The sequence below is a fragment of the Rhinopithecus bieti genome, unplaced genomic scaffold (assembly GCF_001698545.2).
Source record: "Rhinopithecus bieti isolate Rb0 unplaced genomic scaffold, ASM169854v2 scaffold_42532, whole genome shotgun sequence".
In the NCBI taxonomy this organism is placed as follows: Eukaryota; Metazoa; Chordata; class Mammalia; order Primates; family Cercopithecidae; genus Rhinopithecus; species Rhinopithecus bieti.
In genome coordinates, this window is record NW_016818301.1 from 940,838 (window position 1) to 965,767 (window position 24,930).

General features: G+C 55.6%; 1 protein-coding gene across 1 annotated transcript in view; it reads right to left on the reverse strand.

Moving 5' to 3' along the window:
* SPEG (striated muscle enriched protein kinase) overlaps nucleotides 1-24,930 on the reverse strand; it is a 59,051-nt gene that overhangs the window by 19,180 nt on the left and 14,941 nt on the right. Inside the window, 14 exon segments of the mRNA XM_017856800.1 lie at nucleotides 579-754; nucleotides 855-978; nucleotides 1,385-1,591; nucleotides 2,154-2,258; nucleotides 2,505-2,624; nucleotides 5,108-5,331; nucleotides 5,439-5,628; nucleotides 5,750-5,908; nucleotides 7,036-7,296; nucleotides 9,835-10,010; nucleotides 12,041-12,129; nucleotides 12,370-12,545; nucleotides 22,958-23,140; nucleotides 23,485-23,628. Of these exon segments, the coding sequence (XP_017712289.1) occupies nucleotides 579-754; nucleotides 855-978; nucleotides 1,385-1,591; nucleotides 2,154-2,258; nucleotides 2,505-2,624; nucleotides 5,108-5,331; nucleotides 5,439-5,628; nucleotides 5,750-5,908; nucleotides 7,036-7,296; nucleotides 9,835-10,010; nucleotides 12,041-12,129; nucleotides 12,370-12,545; nucleotides 22,958-23,140; nucleotides 23,485-23,628 (2,334 nt within the window).

The following is a 24,930-nucleotide window of genomic DNA, read 5'->3' on the forward strand; positions in this document are numbered from 1 at the left end:
ACACATAAAGTGCTACTGAGACTGGCACACATTAGGCTCAATCCATCTTTTTTTTTTTTTTTTTTTTTTTTTTTTTTTTTTTTTTTTTTTTTTTTTTTTTTTGAGACTGAGTTTTGCTCTTGTTGCCCAGGCTGGAGTACAATGGCACAATCTCGGCTCACTGCAACCTCTGCTTCCGAGGTTCAAGTGATTCTCCTGCCTCACCCTCCCAAGTAGCTGGGACTACTGGCGCCCACCACCACGCCCAGCTAATTTTTGTATTTTTAGTAGAGACAGGGTTTCACCATGTTGGTGAGGCTGGTCACAAACTCCTGACCTCAGGTAATCCACCCATGTCAGACTCCCAAAGTGCTGAGATTACAGGCGTGAGCCACCGCGCCTGGCCAATAAATCTTATTAGTATGATTGTTGTCATTATTACTAGTATGGTATTTGTATAGCCATGACATGGACAGGCCTGACTGAAGGACATGGGTTTGGATCTGCAGCAGTGTCAGGCTGGTTGTGTACCTGAGGGTGTGAGGAGAGAGCTTTGGGCCTTGGAGGGAGGCTAGGAAGAAGGACCCGCTGTCACCCACCTGCCAGCTCCAATGTGACTGAGCAGGTCTGCGTGCCGTGACGGTTTCGGGCAGTGCAGGTGACGGCCCCCATGTCCCGGCGGCTCACCCGGCAGATCCGAAGACAGTACTGGTCATCGTCTGGCTGGCTCAGCTCGTACACACCTGCCCGTGCTTCTAGGAGGGCCCCTCGGCAGCTAAGGGACACATGACAGGGAGGTCATCCAGATCTTGCCCCAGGGAATTCTGGCCAGGCTGGGCCAGACCTGGGCAGCCACATGTGGGAAAGGGGCCCACCTCCTCCAGACGACCTGGGCTTCCACATGGTTGAATGTGACGGTGACACTGGCGGGCTGTCCCTCCACCACATACACGATGTCCGGTTTGTCCAGCACAGCAGGGGCCTCCTCCAGGGGTGGGCCTGGGAGGAGGAGAGCTCAGGCTCTGTGCTGGGCTTGACGCCAGGTCCTCAGCACACACCACTCCTTTAACACCCCTCATCAACACTTGAGCTCCATTTTTATAGATGGGGAAGCTGAAGCTCAGAGAGCTTTAGCGATTTGTCCAGGGAACACAGCCAGGGAGCGGCAAAGCTGGGGTTGTGGGGTTGGACCCCAGCAGGCCCGATCCCAAAGCCTGAGCTTCGGCCACTGTGTCCTGCTGCTTTCAGGAGGGAGAAGGAAGTGTATAGATGGGACAAGGTCCTGCCCAGCCTGGCTGCTCCTGCCAGTTACCATGTCCAGGCCAGCCCTTGAGCCTCCACCCCAGGGCCCTGTTCCCCATCCCAGCATCTCCCACTCCCACCCAACAGGAGCACCCAGGCTCACCGTGCTCCAGCAGTTGCACAGGCTCAGAAGGGGGCGAGGGCTTGCTGCTGCTCTTGATAGTGGTGCTGAGGACCCGGAAGATGTGCTGGACCCCCTTACGCAGCCCCGTGGCTGCCCACCCTGGCTCCCGCAGGCCTGTGACCAGTGCCGTCCACTGGTCCGAGCCTAGCACCTGGTGCTGCACTGTGTACGTTAGGGAGTCCGGGTCTGGTGGGAGAGGAGCTACTAGAGGCTGGTGTTATAGGAGCAGCACCCCCTCCCCATCCAGCTGGACTGGGACCCTGGAACTCATTATTAGTCTGCTCTGAGGACATGCCTCAGTCCCTGCTGTTGCTTCCTGCCTGTCCCCCCAGTTGCTCTTGCCCAGCAACTTCCCTGGGAGGTTTAGAGCCAAGAAGATACCAGTTACAGGCACAGATGGGGCTGGAATTGAACTCTAATTCCTTGATACCTGAGGCAGGGAAACTGAGGCAGAGTGGGAGGAGATCCTGGACAAGAGGAGGAGAGGGCATTTGCAAGTCCCGACCCAGGCACCCAGTCCCTCTGAGAATGGGAAGGGAATGTGGCAGTGCCCCGTGCCTCCTCTCCCGACCCAGAGCGAGAGCACCATGCACCATGGAGAGAAGACGGGCAAAGCTGTTCCTGCCAGCATTCCATCAGCTCCTGCCCTGCCCATCCGCTTCTGGGGTCTGGCCCCTATGGTGCCCTGCCTGAGCCTGCCCTGTCCACACCCCTTCCCCACCCATGGCCCTGTGCAGCCCTGACCCACCGATGGCCATGTCCAGACTCCTGGGGGGGTTCCATGTGAGTGTGACCATTCTCCCCGTCACAGCCACCACCTGCGGGGCACCATCTGGAGGGCCTGGGACCACATCTGAAAGCCACAGGTCAAATGTCTGCTGGGTCCAAGGGCCCAACAGCCCCACAGGATCACCAAGCCTCAGGGCAGGAGTCTAGGGCCTGGGGTCTCAGCCGCAGGGGCAGGGGCAAGGGCAAGATGGGGGGATCCCCAGGGGATGGAGGGGAAGGGAACTGATGTAGAGGTCCCTTTCCCTGAGCCCCCAGGTAGTGCCAGAGGCCAGGCTGTGCATGCAGCTGACCACGAGGGTGCCTGCCTCACCTGTGACATACAGGTGGGCATAGCAGGCAGCTTTGCCCAGCTTGTTGGCGATGACGCTCTTGTAGACACCGGCGTGCTGAGGCCCCACGGCAGGGAACACCAAGCGATGGACATCCCTGTCTGGTGGGGAAGGGACAGTGACACTGGGCCTGAACCTGGAGGATACCTTGAGGGGTAGGCCTATGCCATCCTGGGCCTGGTCCCTCATCCCCATCCACTGTAGGGAGGAGGCAAGTGGGGAAGGATGGGGCAAGGATGGGACAGGCAGCAGGAAGTGCATCCACAGCAAACTCCGGGTCCCGGCCCGACCTGGCTTCCAAGTCTACATCTGCCCTGACCCCTCTGGTCTGTTCCTCCAGTGTGTCAGGCCAGGCAACTTATCATCTTCTCTTCCTCCTACACTGGGCACCCTCTGGGGTCCCTGTCCCTGTTGACTGGCCCCTCGTCTCCCCACCTCTGCAGGGTCACAACCTCTATGTCAAAACTCGAACAAGGCTTTGTTCCCAAGGCCCCTCCCCTAAGCCCTTCTTCTCCATCCCCAGGCCACTGCCATTCTGTCTCCAGCACAGCTGCAGGGAAGCCCTCCAGGAGGGCGGCAAAGCCCTCAACCCGAACTCCCTGCCAGCCACATCTCTGCTGCTCCTCTGCATCTTGATGCTGGCAAACCATCAGGCCCCTGAACGAGCCTCTGAGTTCCACCTCCAGGTCATTGCTCACAACATTCCTCCCTTGTGGAATGCTCTCCTCTTACCTGAGGTTTCCTTGTCCTTCAAGACATAGTTCAAGTGGGTGCAGCCCATGAAGCCCTCTGCCTCTGGCCCGCTCTCTGCCCCTCATCCTCGGACTCCTCCCAGGACCCCAACCCTCTCGCCTGCACATCGATGGGCACTGGCCCACACTGCTTTTCACGGGTGGGGGCTCTTCCTCTTGTATAAGTCACAGCTCCTGACCTGGCCTGCAAGCTCCTTAAAGACAGGGCTGACTTTGTCAGATCTGCTTGTCCCACCAGACCCAGAACCTCACACACAGTAAGTGCCAAATACATTCTATGATGATATATTACAAGAGTTGCCTGCTCTGTGTCCAGCCTGTGCCAGGTACCTGACATGCTTTCCCCACCTGGAATCCTCGCAACAACTCTACAAAATTATCCCCATTTTACCAATGAGGTCAGAGATATTGACTTGGTCAAGGTCACATGGCTAATAAATGATGGCTTAACCTTGGTTCCATGTGATTCCAAAGCTCTTTCTCTACTCCCTGCTCCCTGGATGATAAGGAGGCTGTCTCTGGCGAGGACACAGAGAGGAGGCCTGCACTGTCCTCCTTTGTGTCAGGGCTGTCCCCAGACACCCCTCCCTTCTCTTTGCAGTTATCTCCGCATAGAACAGTCACCCATTCATTTATCTCTGCTGACACTATTTATAAGAGAAGAGAAGCCAAGGGCTGCCAGTGACCCCAGATACAGGCAGAAGCGGAGACGCCAGCTCATATCCTGAGACAGACACTCACCCAGGACCTCAGAGCAGACTGGGAGACAGGGATGCCTGCTGCTGAGAATGACAGTCATGGGAGGCTGTGGGCAGGGGTAGGAGCAGGGGTGGCATCACTGGAGATGGGCGGGCAGGCGGGCAGGGAGAATGTAGCATGGGTGACAGGGACATCTGGTTAGGAGCTGGGCACCAGGGTCAGACAGTCCTTTCTTGCCTCTGGGCAGCTTCCTGTATCTCTTTAAGCCTCAGTTTCCCCATCTGTAAATGGGGCTAATAGTACCCGCCTTATAGGCCTGTGGCAAGGTAAGATGGTCCTTGTCATACCTTTAGCTCTCAGGGCCTGGCACTTAGAAAGCACTTAATGAAGGTGATCTCTGTCATGTTGCAGCCGTAAGAGGAAACCGTCGTGGGTCAGAGTGGGCACTGTCTTATGGGACGTGGGCAGACCTTCTCACACAAGACTCAGATTCCTTCAAGGTTGGAACTGAGATGCTCCCATGAGAAAATGTCCCAGGCTGAGAGGACACCAACCCAAATACGTTCCTCTGTCTCCCCTGGCCCCTTCTTCTTTATTTGCTATTTGTTAACAACCCTGGGCAGAGCACCCTTTCCATGCCAGACACTGCCCGCACCTGGTTTTTCATTGCAATGTCTCCAGGAAGTACCACCGCTGATGATAATGGCTACTAAAACAGGAACAGTGAGGCGTCACACCTCCCGACTGCTTGCCAGGTGTCATGCCCTGCTCTAGGGCTTATATGTATTAACTGATTTAGTCTCATAACAACCCAATTACAGATGAGAAACTGAGGCACGGAGGGCTTCTGTAACTTGCTCATGGGCCCCATGCAGGTTAGCAGCAGGCTGTACTACCTGCCCAGTCAGTGCTAACAGGCACCGAGGGGTGACTCAGCAGATGAGTGCTGTGCTGTGCGGGCTTGCAGGGGAGGCAATGACCTCACAGTCCCTCTGGGTTCCCTTCCCCCAGGTGCCCTGTCCCTGGTCAGGCTACAGAGGGAAGGCCTGGGGAAAGCTGGGGAGAGGGGCAGGGCAATGCAAACCAAGAGGATGCTGCAGGGGACACTCCTGGGGTCCTTCCCAGACACGTACACTGTGTCATGCGCCGGTCGTCACTGCTCTGGATGCGGTGGCCATTGTGGAACCAGCTGATGGTGGGGTAGGGCAGGCCGGTCACCTGGCACTCTAGCATGGCCTCCTTGGCCAGTCCCACCTCCAGGTCCTGCAGTGGCCGCAGGAAGTCGGGAATGGACAGCCGCTCCAGCTCACCCTGCTCTGGCTCCTCGGGAATGGATGGCATCTTCTCCAGCTTCGAGCTGCAAGACCATACGGCTGCCCAGAGGCCCAGGGCCATGCCTCCCACCCCAGGGCTGGGCTGGCCCCTCACAGGGAGCCCCGGCATCATGTGGGGCCCCGGTGGTACCTGGGGCCTGAGGCGGCTGTCCGGGGCTCTTCTACATACAGCTGGGCTGAGCAGTGGGCCTGGCCATAGGTGTTAACAGCACTGACCGCATAGAGCCCCTCGTCCTCGCTGCCCACATGGGCAATGTACAGTGAGTGTAGACCCCCGTCCTGCCGTAGCCGCAAGTTCTCACTCTCCTCCATGGGGCGGCCTGCAGGAGGGAGGGGTGGGAATGCAGAGCAGGCACAGTGACAGGCCCTGCCCTCTGGGTGTACCCCATCCCTGCCTGGACCCTTGGGGGGCCCTCAACACCTGCAGCATAGGGGCCGTACCAAAATGAGTCCAGGTAACAACAGGGGGTGGGGTGCCGCTGATCTTGCAGTCGAAGCGGGCAGCTCGGCCCTCCAACACCTCCACATCTTCCAGCAGCCGTGTGAACAGGGGTGCCAATGAGGGCCGCACGGTCAGCCGGGCACTGCAGGTCAGCTCATCTGGGGGTCAGGGGGCAGCTCAAAGATAGGGAAGGCCAAGGAGGCCCAGGCATCCCAACCCGCCACTCCTGACCTAAGGCTGAAGCTGGAGCCTGGGCAGAGCCCAGCAAAGGCTCTGGGTACCCAGGGGAGGCAGTAGGCACAGATCCAGAGACCAGACCTTCTCGAGAGGGTGGAAGTCAGCAAGGGTGGGCGCAGGTTGCCATGTGGGCTGGGGACTCCATAGGAGCCCAGGGCCTGGCCCCAGCTCTCCCCTCTTCCCCCCACTCTGCCCACCCTGGATGAAGCACAGCCCAGCTCTGACAGGGTCCTAGAAGCCCAGCCCACCCCTCTTCCATCTCCATCTCAGAATTCTCCTCTGTGCTGGAATCATGCCCATGCTCCTAGCCACCTGCCCCAGACCCAGAGCAGATGCCCCTTGGCCCCACTCTACCAAACTCCAAAGAAGCTTCTGGAAGAGATAAGGGTCCCTTATGCTGACTCGATGCACCCTCCTGCTTCGAAAGCCCCTCCAGCTTCTGCTTAGGTCTTCATCATCCACAACGTGGCGAGGCAGGTGCCATCATCTCTGCCCTTCCATGAGGGCAGGCCCAGGTCAGAGATAGCATCACTGGTAACAATGGCTGGCATTTATTAAGCAGGTGTGCCATTTGAAACCCATTTCTGGAATGGTCGGTGCCCTACCCTCTCCTGGAAAGGCCCTTTGACAGGCCCTGTGCTTCGTTCTTCACATACACTATCTCATTAATCCTACCAATCCTTCTACAAAGGAGGCATGATCACCATCCCTGTTCTACAGATGAACAGGCTAAAGCTCAGAGAGATGAAGTGACTTGTTCAAAGTTGTGTGGCTGGTGACTTGCAGGGCAGGCATTGGAACCCACATTCACCTCAGCAGACACATTCCCTCCTAGGAACAGTTAACCGTGTTGCGGCCTTTCCTTTGTGCTACGCACTATTCTAAGTGCTTATTTTACTGAGGCCAGGGCAGTGTACTAGCTCCCACCCCCTACACTTCCCCTAGGGGTTGGAGCTCTGTTTCCCGGGCATCTTATTCTGCACCTCCAGTCCCCTCCCTCCAGCTCTTAGGCACCCACAGCAGCCCTAAGGCCTGAGTGGGGAGTTACCTTTGGCTGTGCTGAGCTTGCAGGTGTAGACGCCACTGTCGTCCTCATGTACAGATGTAAGCAGCAGCTTGCATTTGCGGCCATCAAAATGCATCTTGCATTTGAGCAGTGCAGGCTGCAGCAGGCGGCCACGGCACAGCCAATCCACCTCCACATCAGTGGGCCCCGCCACCAGGCACTCAAACAGCGCCATCTCCCCGGCCCCCACGTCCACGTCCTGCAGGGGGGCCAGCACGGCCAGGGACCGGCTTTCAGGGTGTGCTGAGGGGAAAGCAGCCACGGGGGCCACGCACAGAGCAGAGACACACAGGGTGAGGGAGACACACATATGCACGCACAGAGAGACAGACAGACACAGAGAGAGAGATGCATTTTGTTCTCTGAAGATGGGGAAAGCCCACCCACCTGGCCAGGACAGCAAGGCATGCCCAGACCTGGCTTCAAGATGTCAATCCAAGCTAGGCCAGGGAGGGTAACTCATGGAGGCAAGAGGGAACTGAGGGAGGGGAAACCGAGAGGGCCACGTGGTGGCAGAGACAGCGGCGGGGGAAAAAAAAACACAGCACACCACCTGGGTACAAACTGGACTTTATTTGAGTTAAGAAATAGGTGTTTCCAAATCTCTCCACACTCACTACAGTGGCCCCTTGCCCCTGCTCCTGCACCAAACCTGGTTAACTCCCTCATTCCCAGACAGAGCACCCCCAGCCCTGACAGGGAAGGAGGGAGCCCCAAATGGTCCCTAAACCTGCCAGGGCCATGGCTCAGCCAGGCTGTTCATCAGCACAGAGCCTGGGGCCTCTGGCTTTTGGTCTTTTGTGGAATACAAAGTGTTGTGCCATTTGAAACCCACTAGAATGGTCAGTGTCCTAACCTCTCCTGGTAAGGTCCTTGTCAACAGCCCCTGCTCCTTGGGCCCCTCCACGCCATGCCCTAATCTCTCCCATTCTGTCTCACCCCACCTTAGCTCAGAGGCATCCTTCCCTGACTGTCACAGACACACAGACAGACAAACAGATAGACAGGCCTGTAGCAGCAGTAGCACATGCACTCGCCCGGTGCTCCCCTTCAGGGAGAGACTCGGGGGGATGATACCCCTCACAGCCGCCCCTTCCCAGCACTCAGTCCATCTGTGGGCCTCCTGGCCTGCACAGCCATGTGTCCACTTGGGGAGGGAGGATACACAGGGGCCCATGGGCTATCCCCCTGGGGGCTGCATGGGGTGGGGAGGGGAGGCTGGGACGGGTCCGGGCCGGCGGGCCTGGGTCTGTGGGCAGGAGGCAGTGAAACACAGCGAGGTCCGAGAGGTGCCTGAGACAGGGGCGCGGCTCGGAGGGTAGCGGGGGGAGCGCAGGTGGCCCCCTGAGCTCACTCGCCTGTGTTACAGACAAAACCTCAGTCAGCAAGCGGCAGGTTGTGCAGCATACGCCACGCGCGCGGCACACACACACACATGCCACACACACACCCCGTGCACACACACATGCCGCACACGCACGCCGCAACATACACACGCACAACACACATGCATACGCACCCACATGCCACACACACAAAACTGCATGGTATGCACATGCCACACGCACACGCACACATGCACGCCACAGTCACGCCCCAGACCTGCTAGGTCCCTTCTGCATAGAGGGCTGCCTCTCACACTGCCAGGGAAGCACTGCCACTCTTGGTTCCCCCAAGGTCAGCTCTGGGCTGGGAGGGCCCGGCAGCTAGTCAGAGACTGGTTCCTCGGGGTTCCTGGGCAGGCAGAGACCCCAGGCAACCAGGCATCCATGGGATCAGGAGCATCCCGAAGCCTGGGGGTGTCAGAAGGAATCCCCAAGAGAAAGAAGCACCGAGACACGGGTTAATACAGAGAAGTGAGGCAGAGCCAGGCCCTGGAGAGGAAGCAGGCCGAGGAGGAAGGCTGAAGAATCTGGAGACCAAGGAAGTGGCAACTACAGGAACGGCGGGCACAGAGGAGGGGAACTGAAGCAAGGGGGCCAGCAGAGGGACGATGACTGTCAGGGTCCGAGCTCTGAGTCTTAGGGAAGGTCAGGGGCTGGGGGCTGAGTGAGAATCGAGGAGAGGAAGCAAGGAGCCATTCAGGCGAAGGGTGAGGTGGAAGGCAAGATAAACGGTTGTGGCCTTCGGGGAGGAAAATCCACAGCCCTCGAGGGCCCCCTAGCCAGGGCCTGTCATTCCTGCTGCCTGAGACAGCCCCTTCACATAATGCCCCAGGCTCTGAGGGCCTAGGCCTCTTCACACGTCACAGTGGTGCTCACCCTGGCACCCTAGGGTCCCTGTGATGCTCCAAGCCTAAGCCACCCCAAGGGCCCCTCCGAACGGGTCCAGCCACCAGACTCTCCCCACCGCTACCTCACAGTAACTTCTGCACAGCAATGGGATGGGAGGGTGGGCAAAGGGGTGAGAGGAGAGGGGGAGGGGGATGAGGGAGGGTCCTGGGCAGAGCAGGGTGACAAAGGCTCAGAAGAGTGTGGAGAGAGCTTGGCCAGTGGCAGGTGCAGGGTCTCTGGCAGCCACCAGGGCTCCGTGATGGAGCAACAGGGAAGGTGGTGTTGTGTAGTAAGCTGAGCACAGAATAATGTGCTGTGCAGCTTTGGGCAGGTCACTTCCTGTCTCTGGGCTTTGGTTCACTCAACAATAATATAAGCAGCTGGACTAGGGGCCCCTTAAGGCCCTTTCAGTGGTGGCATCCTCTAACTGAGGCTGTCTGAGAGCAGACCGTGGGGGCAGGAAGGGGCCAGGGCCAGGTGGGCGTTCATGGAGAAATAAGGTACTCACCTCGGACCTCCAAGCGGGCCTCGCATTGCCGAGCGCCATACTCATTGACCGCTTTGCAAGTGTAGAAGCCAGCATCGCCACGCTCTGCAGCCAGGATCCGCAGCCGGCACAGCCCACCCTCAGCCTCCTCCGCAAAGCGCCGCTGGTCTGGGCGCACGGGCTGGCGGTTTCTTAGCCTGTCAGAGGGGCGAGAACTCAGTCCCAGGACCCAGGAGCCTGATCTGCGTGCACAGGAACTGGGCTGCAGCACTGTGTAGGCCTCTCCTTCCCTGTGCAGTTTGCCCAGTCCCCAGATCTGTCCCACCGAACGTAGGCATCCCTGGTTTCCAGGGCTAGGTTTTTACCCCCGCTCTGCCATCCCACCCGCCTCTAGGAGCTTCCAGGTCACTTCTAACTGCCTGGGAGCTCTCCCTTCTCAGAACCCTGCTGCACTCAGAGTGGAGCCGTGCTATTTAGCTCTTTTTTCTTTTCTTTCTTTCTTTTTTTAAACAGGGTTTCACTTTGTCACCCAGGCTGGAGTACAGTGGCACGATCACAGCTCACTGCAACTTCTACCTCCCCAGGTTCAAGCGATCCCCCTACCTCAGCCTCCTGAGTAGCTGGGACTACAGTCACCGCCACCATGCCCCCCTAATTTTTGTATTTTTTGTAGATACAGGGTTTCATCATGTTGCCCACACTGGTCTTGAACTCCTGGGCTCAAATGATCCTCCTCTCTTGGCTTCCCAAAGTGCTGGGATTACAGGCATTGAGCCCTTATGCCTGGCCCTATTTAGCTCTTAATAATTCTTAAACTTCCCCATTTCTTATTTTTATTTATTTATAATGGATAGGTAGCTTTCCCACTTCCCAAAAGGGATATGAAAAAACTTACAATGTTAAAAAAAAAAAAAAAAAAAAAACAGTTGGGGCTGGGCACGGTGGCTCATGCCTGTAATCCCAGCACTTTCGGAGGCCAAGGCGAGTGGATCACCTGAGGTCAGGAGTTCGAGACCAGCCTGACCAAAAACCCTGCCTCTACAAAAAATACAAAATTAGCTGGGTGTGGTGGCACCCAGCTACTAAGGAGGCTGAGGCAGGAGAATCCCTTGAACCCAGGAGGCGGAGGTTGCATTGAGCCCAGATCACACCACTGCACTCCAGCCTGGGCGACAAGAGTGAAACTCCATCTTATAAAAAAACAAAACAAAACAAAATCACAGTGGGGACCAATCAATTAAAAATGAAAAACAGAACTCAAAGCAATAAAAAATTAGCAAACTAAGTAATCCATGTTCCAGGCACCTGGGATGAGCAAGGCCCCTCCGCTTAGACCCACATTGAACTCTGGGCTGCTGGCAGCTCAGAAACAAATTGTTGTGTGCTTTTTTTTTTTTTTTTTTCCAGCAACAGGATCTCACTATATTGTCCAGGCTGGAGTGCAGTGGCGTGATCATAGCTCACCGCAACCTCAAACTCCTGGGCTCCAGTGATCCTCCTCCTCACCCTCACAAGTAGCTGGGTCTACAGGCATGTACTACCGTGTCCAGCTAATTTTTAAACAATTTTTTGTAGAGACAGTCTCACTATGTTGCCCAGGCTGGTCTTGAATTCCTTGGCTCAAGCAATCCTCCTTCCTTGGCCTCTGAAATCTCTTGCTACTTGCCAATTTGGGGAGGGGGGTGTTTTTGTTTTTGAGACAGGGTCTCACTCTGTCACCCAGGCTGGAGTGCAGTGGTGTGATCTCAGCTCACTACAGCTTCCACCTCACAAGGTCAAGTGATCCTCTCGCCTCAGCCTCCCAAGTAGCTGGGATTACAGGCATGCACCACCACATTTGGCTAATTTTTTTGTATTTTTAGTAGAGACAGGGTTTCACCATGTTGGCCAGGCTGGTCTCAAACTCCTGGCCTCAAGTGATCCACTCACCTTACCTCTCAAAATGCTGGGATTACAGGCTTCAGCCACCATGCCCAGTCATTTATCCCAAATGGACAGACATGAGACCCAAACCCCTCCCCAGAAGGGGAAGCCCTAAATAAGCCTGGAACGTGGGGCAAGGGACAGGGTGCCAGGGGGAGTACACTGCTGTCCCTAAGATGAGGCTCCCGAGGCAGATTATGGGGAAGCCCACCAAGGTTCCATTTTCTTCCACCCAAAGCCAGACCTCCCAGAGCCAAGCCTAGCATAGAGTCGCTGGTGGGTGGTGGGAAGTGCGGCTACTCACCAGGAGACCACAGGCTTGGGTTCCCCCTGCACACGGATGCTCATGATGACATCTTGGCCTTCTCTTACTGACTGGTCCATAAGTGAGACCTGAAGGGGGTACCCCAAAGTGACAGGGAGAGACAGTCAGGGCAGAGCCTTGGGTCCTGGGGGCTGTGGAATCTGAGACAGAGGCCTCTTCCACAGCCAGAGACTGGCTCTGGGTAAGAGAGTTTGAATGAGAGCCAAGTTCCAGCTCTTGCTGGTGCCTAAGCATGGCCCCAAGAACAAGGGGTCACCCAAAGGAATGGGGGCACACAGGAGGCTGGGCCCCAGCCTCAGGGGTCTGACCTTGAAGGTGGGGGGTGCCTTAGAGCCAGTGTCAGAAGAACGGCGGTTCTGGCTGGGACTGGGCTTCATGGTGGGGGTTCGAGGCCAGGTCTCCCCAGGCTCTGGAAACTCCTCTGGAGGGCTCAGGTACTCCTCGTCAGAGGTGATGGGGCTGCTGAAAGGGGATGTAGATCCACCTGGAGAGAGACAAAGATAGCTGCCAGGGACGAAGGCACGCAGAGAGCCTGGGAGAGCTGGCTGGAATGTCGCCCAGAGACCAGGAGTTGCGGCAGCTCCCCACAGGCCGGCCCGGCCCTGCCTTGACTTCACCCCCCAGGCTCCTGTGACCTCACCCAGCTGCTTCCCTTCCCTGAGCCCCTGGAACCTCGTCTGCCACTGGCTCTGCCAACACCGACCCTGCTGATCCTCCCAGGATGGGACACCATAGGGAAAGGCCTGGGACAAAGGGTTTGGGCAGCAGAGGGGCCACTCCTGAGCCCGGCAGGAGAATTCCACTGGAGCAGGGAACCCACATTCCTGACATGGACTAGGGGCCTAAACAACCAACTGCAGGCTCCGAAAGCAGGGGGTGCAGGTCTATGGAACCCTGGAGCAGCATGGCTAGGACGCCCATTTCTTGGGCAAGCTGGGCCTGGTGCAGAGGAACACACACCACAGACAAGACACATCCTGACCTCGGTCCAGGGCCAATGAGGTGGCACCATCTAGCCTGCCCCTCCCCCTTTCCCTTCTCAGCTTCCTGCCGTGCAAACCCCAGGGGCACCTATTGGCCACAGCCCTACAGCCTGCACCCCCGAACGCTCGAGGGATACAAAAACAGAGCTGGAGTCATCCACAGAAAAGGGCAACTCAGCCTGGGTAAGAGGAGGGGGGCACCAGAGTCAGCCTTGGGGGAGGGGTGTCCCCAGGGCCCTGACGCCCTCCCCTGCAACTGGCCAGGGGCCCAGTCTCGCTGAGCTGGCTCCTATCCGACTGCCAAATACAGACATGAAACTGCCACAGCCCCCTGGCTTCTCCCCCAGGTCCCTCCACCCCAAGCCCTCAGCAGGGCTGTACCCCAACTCACCCCGAGGCTCTGCACACAGACACCCAGCCTGCGCCTGTCCTGAAGGCTCGGCCCTGGCACCAGGCCCTTCTGCTGCCTGCCCACTGCCCACCCCAGCCTGTCTCCCCAGGGAGCAGGAGCCCAGCCTGTCCAGCCTGCCCAGCCCCACTCACTCGGCTGACCCAGCTGAGGACCTACACAGAGAAGGCCCTGGGGGAGGGGAAGGCGCCTGAGGAGGGGAAGGAGGAGGTTGGATGGCAGGCCGGCAGGCAGCTGGCTGGGAAGCTGGTGCCTGCCGAGACCACAAGCAGCCTGGGCCCTGGTGTGGAGGGGGAGGAGAGGGGAGAGGGGAGGGCGGAGTGCTGCCGTCTGGATTTAGCCACTCTGCTCACTCCCAGGCCGTGGGATCTGTCTTTCCTCTCCTTACAGCTTCGGACCCTGACAAGAGCAAAGCCAGCTCTGCAGCGCCTTGACTCAAGGTGTGGGGCCTCCGTCCCCGCGCAAGACAGGGGAGGGGTGGCACTGCACTGTGCCAATAGAGACGCTTGCCCTGATCCATTTGTTCCAACACATCCACCAAAGGAGGTGCCTGTGGGAAATGTTCCCTGTGTTGCCCCTTGCTCTGATGGAACCACCAAGATCCCTGACATGGGAATGTGCTAACGAGTCTCAAACACTGCAGAGCCAGGGCATACCTGTTTTCTTTGGCCCCAAAAATCAGAGAACTGTCAGGACCTTTGCCCTCCGTCCCAGAGGTGGGGAAGAATCTGAGGGGCATCCCACCTCTGCCCCTTCATCCCTGCCATGGAAGGTCTGGCCAGCAGCCATCCCAGGGCACTAAGCCCACATCCAGCCTTCCTACCCATTCCCCCTGGGCACCTGTTGGCAACTTGCCCACCACCCATCAGGCCTGCTAGGGAGGACAGCAGGGGCTGGCTCCCCCAAATGGCCCCTTGTCATGAGCACCCATTTGTATCTGGGTTGGGGAAGGGGCTTGGACATGGAGCCTGAGAGAAGGGAGCTGTTGAGCAGGGGTCACATGTCCTTCTCCCTCTTCCTATCACCTCACCCCCCGTGGGGACACATTCCCAAGCCATGACCTGTGTTTGCCAGCATGGCCAGTGAGGAAGGAGGGCTGGGGGCCGGGCAGAGGAGGGGTCCATTGTTCAGGGGGGCTGTCTTGAGATAGGGTTGTGGAGGGAAGTCAGAATGGCATTTGGTGCTTAAGGCAGCTGATGGCTGAGATCACAGGCATGGCCCTGCAGGTGGGCGGTCCTACCCCTCTGTGGAGCCTGGAGTCCTGCCCCAGGGTCACCTCCAGGCTGGACAGTACTGAGGAGGCTCACGGGCCCAAGGACCAGGAGCAGAAGCACAGCTGAAGGCCAGATGGTCAAGGTTTGCAGGGAGCCTCAGAGACCCCTGGTGGTAGCCAGGGGAACATCATGCTGGAGGGCATCCAGTCACCAAGTGAGCCCCTATCCTCAAGCCCCTTGGAGAGAGAGACTGTCAGAGCAGCCCAGGCCTCTTCCAGACAAGGCAGTAGCACCTGCCCCTCCACACCTCCAAAAGTGAGTGACCAAGGAGGCTGATCAAGGATTCCTGAGGCTCCATACCAGAATCTGGTGCCACCTAGTTTTTTCCCTGGCCCCATAGCCAAAACCATCTTTGGAACCAGTCCCTGACATCCCAGCCCTGCTCCACCTACAAACTCAACTCTCACTGTGGGAAATACAGTTACATCAGCCAGGAAGGAGGGGGCAGGTGCCCCCCTAAACCTAAGAAGCACATACACTCAATGGCCCTGAACAACCTGCCACGGAAGTACCGCCCCTTCACACTGGCTCTCAGTCCCCCACACTGACCCAGTGCACATGTCTGCCCTTCCAACATCACTCTCAGGTCAAACTCATTTGATGAAAATACTGGCGTTAGGAAGCACACAGGGAACTCCCTCTCCTCAGACCAGCATATCCACCGGCCCCAACTGTTTCAGTGTCCCCTGATGTGTTCTCACAATAGACAGAGTTGCAGCCACTACTGTGACTATCTAGTACATAAAAGGTGTCACACACGGCCCTTTGCTTCAGGGCTTCTCAGAATGATACTTGACCTACTCACATCAGGACCACCTCAGGCTCATTTAAAATATAGATTCTTCGGCCGGGCGCAGTGGCTCAAGCCTGTAATCCCAGCACTTTGGGAGGCCGAGACGGGCGGATCACGAGGTCAGGAGATGGAGACCATCCTGGCTAACACGGTGAAACCCCGTCTCTACTAAAAAACACACAAAAAAACTAGCCGGGTGAGGTGGCGGGCGTCTGTAGTCGCGTCTGTAGTCCCAGCTACTCGGGAGGCTAAGGCAGGAGAATGGCGTAAACCCGGGAGGCGGAGCTTGCAGTGAGCTGAGATCTGGCCACTGCACTCCAGCCAGGGCGACAAAAGTGAGACTCCGTCTCAAAAAAAAAATAAAAATAAAAATAAAAATAAAAAATAAAATATAGATTCTTCAACCTTACTCCAGCCTGCAGAATTAGATTTTCTGAAATGAGATGTCAAGAAACTGCATTTTAAAAAGCACCCCAGGTGACTCTTAGGTACATGAAACCTTAGGGACCACTGCTGACCTACATGGGAGGAGGACAGCCCTAAGAGGTGCCATCACTGAGCTCCTCTTCACTGGGCCATTCAACCTCAGAGCAGGGCTTTGAACCTAGGAGGTTTGGCTCCACAGCCTGTGTGCTTCCCATGGCACGACCTGGCCTCCCATATTGGGCACAATCTCTAACTCTATGGCAGTGGTTTTCAAAGTTTTCTGTTCATCAGAATCACCTGGAGGGCTCCTTAGACCACAGAGTGCTGGGCTCCACTCACGGAATTACTGATTCAGTAGGTGGGGGCTGGGGCCAATAATCTGCATTTCTTAGGAGTGCAAAACGCTCATTGGAAAAAAAAAGAATCTGCATTTCTAACACAAACTCAGGTGAGGTTGTTGTTGCTGGTCTGGGGGCCTCACTCTGAGGACCACCGCTCCATGGTCTTTTTCCCAAGCTTGCCTCATAGGCAGAGCCTCATGACCCTTGTGGCTGGGTGTCATGCCCAGCCTCACCTCTGTGAGTCACCCATGTTGTTCAAGGGCTTGAAAAGTCATGGGGGTCTCTGCCTACTCACTGTCACCTCACATGCACCTCTGCAGTCCACACAGCCCAGCCCCTGACTGTCCAGAAGGGCCCTCAGGCACAGCTGCCAGTGCTAAGGAGTGGCAAAGACACAGTCATGTCCTCAGGAGCCTTCCGGGTGGTGGGGAAGACAAGCCAGATACACAGGTGACTATAAGAGCAAGCAGGAAGTATCAGGTAGCAAGAGAGCAGCAGGTAAGGGGCGTGGGAGTACAGAAGGCAGGAGATGACTTTTGGCTCAGGGAAAAAGAGAGAACTGAAGGAAGAGGCAGTATTGAAATTGCAGTTTGCAGGAAAAAGGGAAAAGTATTACAGGCAGAGGAAAGTGCATGCAGAAAAGTTTGAAGCAAAAGGCATGTGTGCAGAGGACTATAGCTCAACTGTCTGTCTATAAACTGGGTAAAGAAGGAGTGGGGCATACGCTGTTCAAGCACGTGCCTCCCACTGCCACCCGAGGGCCAGCCTCAGGCCTCTGGCTCCTTTTGCCCTATGGGTGCAGATGGTAGAGGCCACCCGAAGGTGTGCAGCCTTTACTCTGCAGGCAAGGCGGACTCCTTACAATTCTCTTTTGGTTTGTTTTTGTTTCTGTTTTTTGTTTTGAGACAGTCTCACTCTGTCATCCAGGCTAGAGTGCACTGGCGTAATCTCAGCTCACTGCAAACTCCACCTCTGAAGTTCAAGCGATTCTCCTGCCTCAGCCTCCCTCAGTAGCTGGGATTACAGGCTCCCACCACCACACCTGGCTAATTTTTGTATTCTTAGTAGAGACAGGGTTTCGTTATGTTGGCCAGACTTGTCTCAAACTCCTGGCCTCAAGTGATCCACCTGCCTTGGCACCCCAAAGTGCTGGGACTACAGGTGTGAGCCATGGACCCAGTCCATAAACAGTTTTTCTCCTTATGATTCTTGAGGAACGGAGTGATAGGCTGCAGGATAGCCAGCATTTGCCTGTGGCTTAGCCCTTCCCAGCTGGCCCTCCACATGCGCTGTTTCAGTAGGTCCTCCACAGGCAGTTCTTGAAACGTCTGCTGTGGTAACCCCACTGTGGAAAAGTCAGGGAAAGGCAGGACATGGCTGGCCAGGAGGTGTGCATTTCCACAGGGTGCTGACATAAACATTTCCTCTTGGACTGAGAATGTTTCAGTCTTAGTTCAAAATGTACAAGCTGTCAGATCATTTCACATGGTCAGCCTGACCTAGCCCCAGAAGTGAAGTGATTAATTTTTCTTTTTCTTTTTTTTTTTCTTTTTTGAGACAGAGTCTCGCACTGTTGCCCAGGCTGGAGTGCAATGGCGCGATCTTGGCTCACTGCGACCTCCACCTCCTGGGTTCAAGGGATTCTCCTGTCTCAGCCTCCCGAGTAGCTGGAATTACAGGCGCCCACGACCACATCCAGCTAATTTTTTGTATTTTTTGTAGAGATAGGGTTTCACTATGTTGGTCAGGCTGGTCTTGTATGCCTGACCTCGAGATCCGCCCTGCTTGGCCTCCCAAAGTGCTGGGATTACAGGCGTGAGCCACCGTGCCCGGTCGTGATTAATTTCTTACATATGATTATGTTAGTTTGCTCCAGGTGAGAAAAAGTGGCTGCAACAACAGTAAATGAGCTCTCCATACTTCTGACAGGCTGTGAGTGATGGCCTCCATTCTAGGTACCAGCCTCGGGGCAGCCACCTGTCAGGCAGGCCTGTTTCTGGCAGACAGGAGGGTGGAGGAAGGGCTGAGTCTGGGCAAGGGGACCACACCACACTGCTTTGTCAGGTGTTGTCCAAACCCCCATCAAGGACTGACGATGGGGGCCATGTGGCATCCTCCCCATCGGCAGCCACCACCATCACAAGGGAGAATCTGTAACTATGACACAGGTGGCCAGAGACCAGGGGCAAGAGAAGACAGGGACTGACATGGATGCCAAGGTTTTCTTCCTTGTTTTTGTTTTCATGGCCCCCAATAAGCAACCTATTTTCTGCTGTGGTCATGTTGCTTCCATGAGTGGGACTGGAATGTGCTTTGATGAGCTATATCCCCTGTTCTAAATGTCCTGAGTCAACTCGCCCTCCTCACAGACCCTCAGGAACCTCACCAAGTAGGTAGCCTGACTGGTACGAAGATCCTCACTTTGCCGCCAAGCAAACCATGACAAGCTAAGGTACAATGAAGAGGCCAAGGTCTTGGCTGGAAAATGCTAGAATCTTGGGCTCAAATATAGGAGACCTGTAGTTGAGGGCAGGACTGGAGGTGGCAGGATGAGGCCCAGGCCCATGGGGCCTCCCATATTCCCGCTTCCTCCTGCCCAGCACCCAGAGGGCCTCCTCTCCAGGCACATGGTGGGGAAGCTGGGTGTGCTCACATCAGGCATGCAAGGAAACAGAAGGACCACAGCTGTGCCAGAGGTGGGGAGTCAACAGAGGAAGGAGAGAAAGCCCCCAGTCTGACCCACCCACAGAGGGTGCCCTCCCAGTGAGCTCATGAGCTCAGTTCCACCTCAATCTCAAACTTCTTCAGAGCAACAGGAAAGGGGATGGGATAGTGTCATGGTTAGGAATGCAGGCTTGAGAGACCAAGACAGTGCTTCAAATCATAGCTCCAGCCTCTAGCTGGCCCTAAGCTCCTAGAGCTGACCATCCCAAGAAGGCAGCCACTAGCCACCTGAGACTATTTAAACGCAGTTATTAAAATGAAATTAAATTTAAAATGCACTTCCTCAGTCACTGCAGCTGCATTTCAAGTGCTCACTAACCACGTGTGGCTAGGGTTACCATACTGGACCACGCACATATACAGCATCTCCATCACCACAGAAATGTCTATTGATCAATGCTGCTCCAGACAAAACTGCTGGGATTACAGGTGTCAGCCACTGTGTCCAGAGAGTAATTTGCTAAAGTTTTCCAAGTCTCCGTTTCCTCATCCGTAATGTGGGCATAATAATAGAACCTACCTCATAAGGCTGGATTAAACAAAATAATCCAATCAACACAGGGCCTGGTATATACGAAGCACTCAGTAAGTGCTAACTGGTCGTGTATTATTTATTTATTTATTTACTTATTTATTTATTTATTTATTTATGAGACAGAGTCTCACTTTATCACCCAGGCTGGAGTGCAGTGGCATGATCTTGGCTTATTGCAACCTCCACCTCCCGGGTTCAAGTGATTTTCCTGTTTCAGCCTCCACAGTAGCTGGGATGATAGGCATACGCCACCACGCCTGGCTAATTTTTGCATTTTTAGCAGAGACGAGGTTTTGCCATGTTTGCCAGGCTGGTCTCGAACTCCTGACCTCAGGTATCCACCCGCCTCAGCCTCCCAAAATGCTGGGCTTACAGGTTTGAGCCACCGCACCCGGCCTGGCCATGTACTTTTATTTGCACCCCATACTAAGTTTATTTGCTTCATGAGCAGTTACTTCCATCACCCTAAATCACTTGTTGCTGATAACATCCCTAGGCAGATTGCAAGTGCTAAATAAAGGCTGCTGGCCTGGTGCTAACTCTACCTCACTTTCCTATCCACATTTTTGTCTTCTCATCCGTAAAATGGGAATGTCACCACCTGTCACACGTCCCTCCAAGGGATATGTATGGCACAATGTTATCGCCAGGAAGAGATGTGAAAGGGCTTGAGAAAGTCAATGATACTCTCCAAACAGAAGAAACTGTTTAGAGAGATGTAGCACTTGGCACCTAGTTGGCACTCAATAAATACTTGTGTGATGGATGTGGGCAGCGGTGCGGAATGCTTTGCTTTGGTTAAGCACACTTTTCACACTCCCTAGCCACCCGCCCCCATCCACACATCCGCTTTGGGAGAATGACTGTGGTCTCAACAGAATTATTCAGTGGGGTGGAAAGGATGGGAGGGAACTGGGGAGCTGGTAAGGACCAGGTCCTGCCCGCACAGACCCTGCCCCCTAAACCACGGTCCATGGGGCCGCATTCGCTAGTTATCCATTCCCTGGTTCCCATGGCTCCCAACCAGGAATTGAGATCTGTAGACCCTCAAAAGCAGGCCCCATTGGGGTGGACCCCAACAGGGGACTGGGCAGCCAGCCCTGGTTACCATAGCACTGGGCAGGGGGAGGGGGAGGAGCAAGAAAGGGAGGGGGAGGAGCAAGAGAGGGCGGTGGCTGCACGCAGGCCTCCTCCCACAAGACACTGCCCACTGCCTCCCTCTACCTACTCCCCAGTGGGCCCACAGGCAAACTGCTGGACACCCTCCCCTGATTCCACCCCTCACTCCCTGCAGACTCCAGGCCTGGGACTACCCCTTGCCAGATGTCTGTGCCATCCCCAGGTTCCACCCACTTTTGCTGCTCTCAAGTCCACTGGCCCCCATCCAGCCACTCTGGACTAAACAGTGCCTTGTAGGGTAAGAAAGTCAGCTTGCTCTACACAGCCAGAGCCAAGTCTGGATCCACATGCCTGGTCCCCAGGTCCTGGGGCCCCCGAGCTAGCCTGACTTAAGGAGGTGCTGTCTTGCTGCAATGCCTGATGCAACAGACTAATGTGATGAAGGCTTTCTGGCTCTCCAGGGCAGAGGTGCAGAGATGCTGTGATGAGCTGAGGATACAGGGGCTGGGAAATATGGAGGGTCTGCAGGATATGGCCTTCCAAGGGGAGAGGTGGAGTCCCCAAGGCACAGGGTTTCACAGGGCTGAAGAAAGGGACAGAGAAGGATAAGGCACTTCCCAGATCCTCGTAGAAACCTGAGCTCTTATACACAACATCACCCGTTAATAACGCTAACAACTAACATTTGTCTACAGCTTTACAGTTCATAAAGCTCGTTCACACATTCACTTTCATCCGTGAGGACGGTGTCATTATCTCCGGTTTACAAATGAGGAAACTGAAGCTCCGGAGGTTCTATGCCGCAAATACAGAACTCCCAGTCAAGGGCTGACAGCTGCCTCGCCCCAAGCTGCCTTTCCAACCTTAAAAGGCTCCCAAACGGCCCTGAGCCAATATCGGGGCACCCCCCATCCCACCCCTTGCCAAATTTCAGCCCAAGCCAGGTATTGACCGGAGTCCTGGAGCCAGGCCTGGGCCCCCTCAGGGGAGCTGGGAGCTGAGTCAGAAGCCAGATCCCGGAGGTGATGGAAGGACAGAAGCATGTGGTGGAGGGATGGGCATGATTCATCGGGGTAGGAGAGGTAGGAGGAGGAGAAAACCTGGAAAATGGGCTCCTGGGAGGGATATGCAGCTAAGGAGGATGAAGACCTGCAGTGGCACAAGCCAGACCATGCAACCAAAGGCTCTGTTGGAGCACGAGACTGTGATCAGATGCATCAAGAACTCCCTCACTGCTCAGGTGCTGAGGCCCTGGGACGGGCACACAGGCTCTGCCATCTTGTCTCCTGCAGCCCTTCATGGAAGAAAGGGACAGAACATCGTGTGCTGTTCCCCATCTTGGCATGTCCCGCCTTCCCCGTGCCGGTCTAAATCCCAGCCTCCTTCAGGGCGCCAAAGTTTCTCAGCGCAGGCATCCCAGAACACTAAGCAACTGCTCAGATGTCCTCAGCACTAGATTCATCTGCCCCACACTGTCCCCCAACCTAGATCCTCTGAACCAGGTCTGGTCACCCAGTGGGAACCCCCTTGAGGGTTGAGTGTGTTTTCCTCCTGTAACGACCCCTGACCATCCTCACCTCCCCAAACCCCAGGCCCGGGGTCAGTGCATTGTCAGGCCCAGCAAGCTGAATGAGCTGAACTGGCCATGTACACCGACACTGATCCAGCTGAACCAGAAAGAAACTGGGCTGAATCCCAAAGAAAGTAGTCTGACACCAAGTAAGGGCTTTCACAAAAATAGAAAACAAGGCGGTCTCAGCACTGCCAGCCCCTGAGAAGTGCTCTTCGCTGTACCCTTTTTACGACTTTGGGTTCAAGAAAAGGAGGGGGGAAGTGGCTTGTGGCACTCGAAAGCATCTCTTTTTACTGGGAGGGGGGACTGTCTTACAGGGGAAATGACTTCAGAAGGCTCATGGTGGCTCTTAAGCCCTGTGAGCAGAGAGATTCTTTTTCCGGGAAACTCAAGGACAATTTGCTTTCCCCATAGGACCCTGTTCAGGGAAATGCCATGGGAGGATGGCATTTAGAGGATGGCTAAAGACAAATTTCACTGACTTCATGAATTGGCCAGCCTTGTGTGCGCCTTGGGGATTTGGCCCCTGCCCTGAGGCCAGGGCCATTTAAAATGCTTTCACCAGAGCTGCTGACATCCAGAAGGAACTGCACGGACTGTGCACGCTGGTGGGGAGCCCGAGCTCAAGGCTGAGAGTAGGAAGGGAGGGGGATTGGGCCTGGGCCAGGGAAGAGTCACAGTTTGCCCCCACCCAGTCCCAGGGTTGATGGGCTCCCTACCGGGTCTCACGGTCAGTGAGGCGGCACAGGTGGCCTGGCCCAGCTCGTTGGTGGCAGTGGCCATATAGCTTCCGGCGTCCGCTGCCCTGGCCTCCCTGAGCAGCAGGGTGTGCCGCTCACCCTCAGCCCGGAGGAGGAGGCGGCCCTCGCTGCGCAGCGCTGACCCATCCTTGTGCCAGGACACTGTGGGAAGGCACAGGGACCCAGCTCGCCACGGCCCACGGGCACCCACCGAGAATCTCTCACTCCTACCCCACACACCACACAGGAGCCCAAACCTCTCCTCTCAGCACCCCAGGGAATCCAGAAAAGTCCACCCTCATTTCAGGAAGCCCAGGTTGCCCTCCCCTCTCTCGGGGGTCCTGGGAAATGTCCCTGAACACACACAGAAGTCAGGGCAGCCCCATGAAGGGGATAATTTCCCTCCTTCCCACCCCTCCCTTGGAGGAGTCAGGGGGAACCTCCCCTTCCCTCTCACACGCCCCCTCCCAACCTTGACCTCACCTTGGCCCAGTGCTGGAGCTCACCTTGGGGCAGGGGGTTGGCAGTGACGATACACTTGAGCAGCACATCTGCCCCTGGTGCCACCACCACATTCTGCAAGGGGATCTCAAACATGGGGGCCTCTAGGGGCTCTTCTCCAGCAGACACGTAGGAGTCATCCGAAGACTCTGTGGGACACAGGAGTAACGGGATAAGGGGCCATGATCCCTGCAGGGATGACAGCGGGAGAGGGAGTCCTGGTGGCCTGCATCCTAGAAAGTCAAACCCAGACAGAGGGGCTTCTAGAAAGCAGGGACTGGGGGAGAACAGGTTCTGCCTCCCGAATGTCGGTAGGGAACAAAGGAAGTCAGAAGGAGCATTCTCAAACAGGTCAGGGCAGCCTTGACTCCATGGTAGTCTGACTGTTCCTCAACTTCATCCACAGTTAGAGCGCTGGCTTCTGGAGGAAGACAGGACCGCACTGCATATGTCTTTAATACATCAGCCATCGTGTATGGCGTACCACGCCCTGTGCAAGGCACTTGGAGGGGCACAAGCTTTCAAACAGACAAAGCACAAACTAATAGCAACCCAAGACTTAAGCAATAACAGTGGTGGCACAGGGCAACACGAGGTGAATTGTCAAATGTGTGAAGCCATCAGATTCACAAGAGTGAATGGTAGGCGGTCTGAGAGGCCTACGAAGATCAGATTTGATTTCATCCATTCACCAAATAGTGACCCTGTACTCCCGGCATACTGAGTACTGTACGGGTACCAAGAACACTAGAGGAAGGACCATGTGGTCCCTGCTTACAGGAAGCTCATACACACAGAGAGATGACAAACTCCACTGTCATGGGTCTCTCTGGGCATTCTCCAACTCTGACATTCCATAAGCTAGATAAAGGATGATGTATATAGCCAAAAAAGCAGTGAAAATCCCAATTCTGCTGTTTTCCGGCTACAAAACCTTAGGCAAATCAGATAGCCTCTCTGAGCCTCAGTTTTGTTATCTGTAAGATGGAGGGGATGAGACTCTGAAACTGACATATAGGCTGAAATGAAGTAACATCTGTAAGGGCCTAGTTAACACAATGCTGGCACATGGTTGTGTGTTTGTAATAATGGTGGCCAGGAGGATGATGGACAGGGGCCTAATTATCTCTAAAGATTCTGAGGTGGTAATATTTAAATGCAAAATAATTTTGATGAAGAAAAATACAGAGTAGTAAGTGCAATGAAAGAGATCCTGGCAGGGTCTCCCAGGAGCAGCAGGTAAAGGCATCTATTCTGGAGGAGCAGTGGAAGTGGGTCAACGACACCTTCCACCGCCTCTCTCCGGGAGTGGGCCTCCAGTTGATGCGCAGGATGAGGGGTGGGGTGCAGAGTCATTCTCCTGTTGGTGATGTTGGTCACCACCCATGGGAAGGTTGAGAGACAACACACAGGCAGTCATTGTGTAGGGACCACAGTCAGCTCAGCCATGC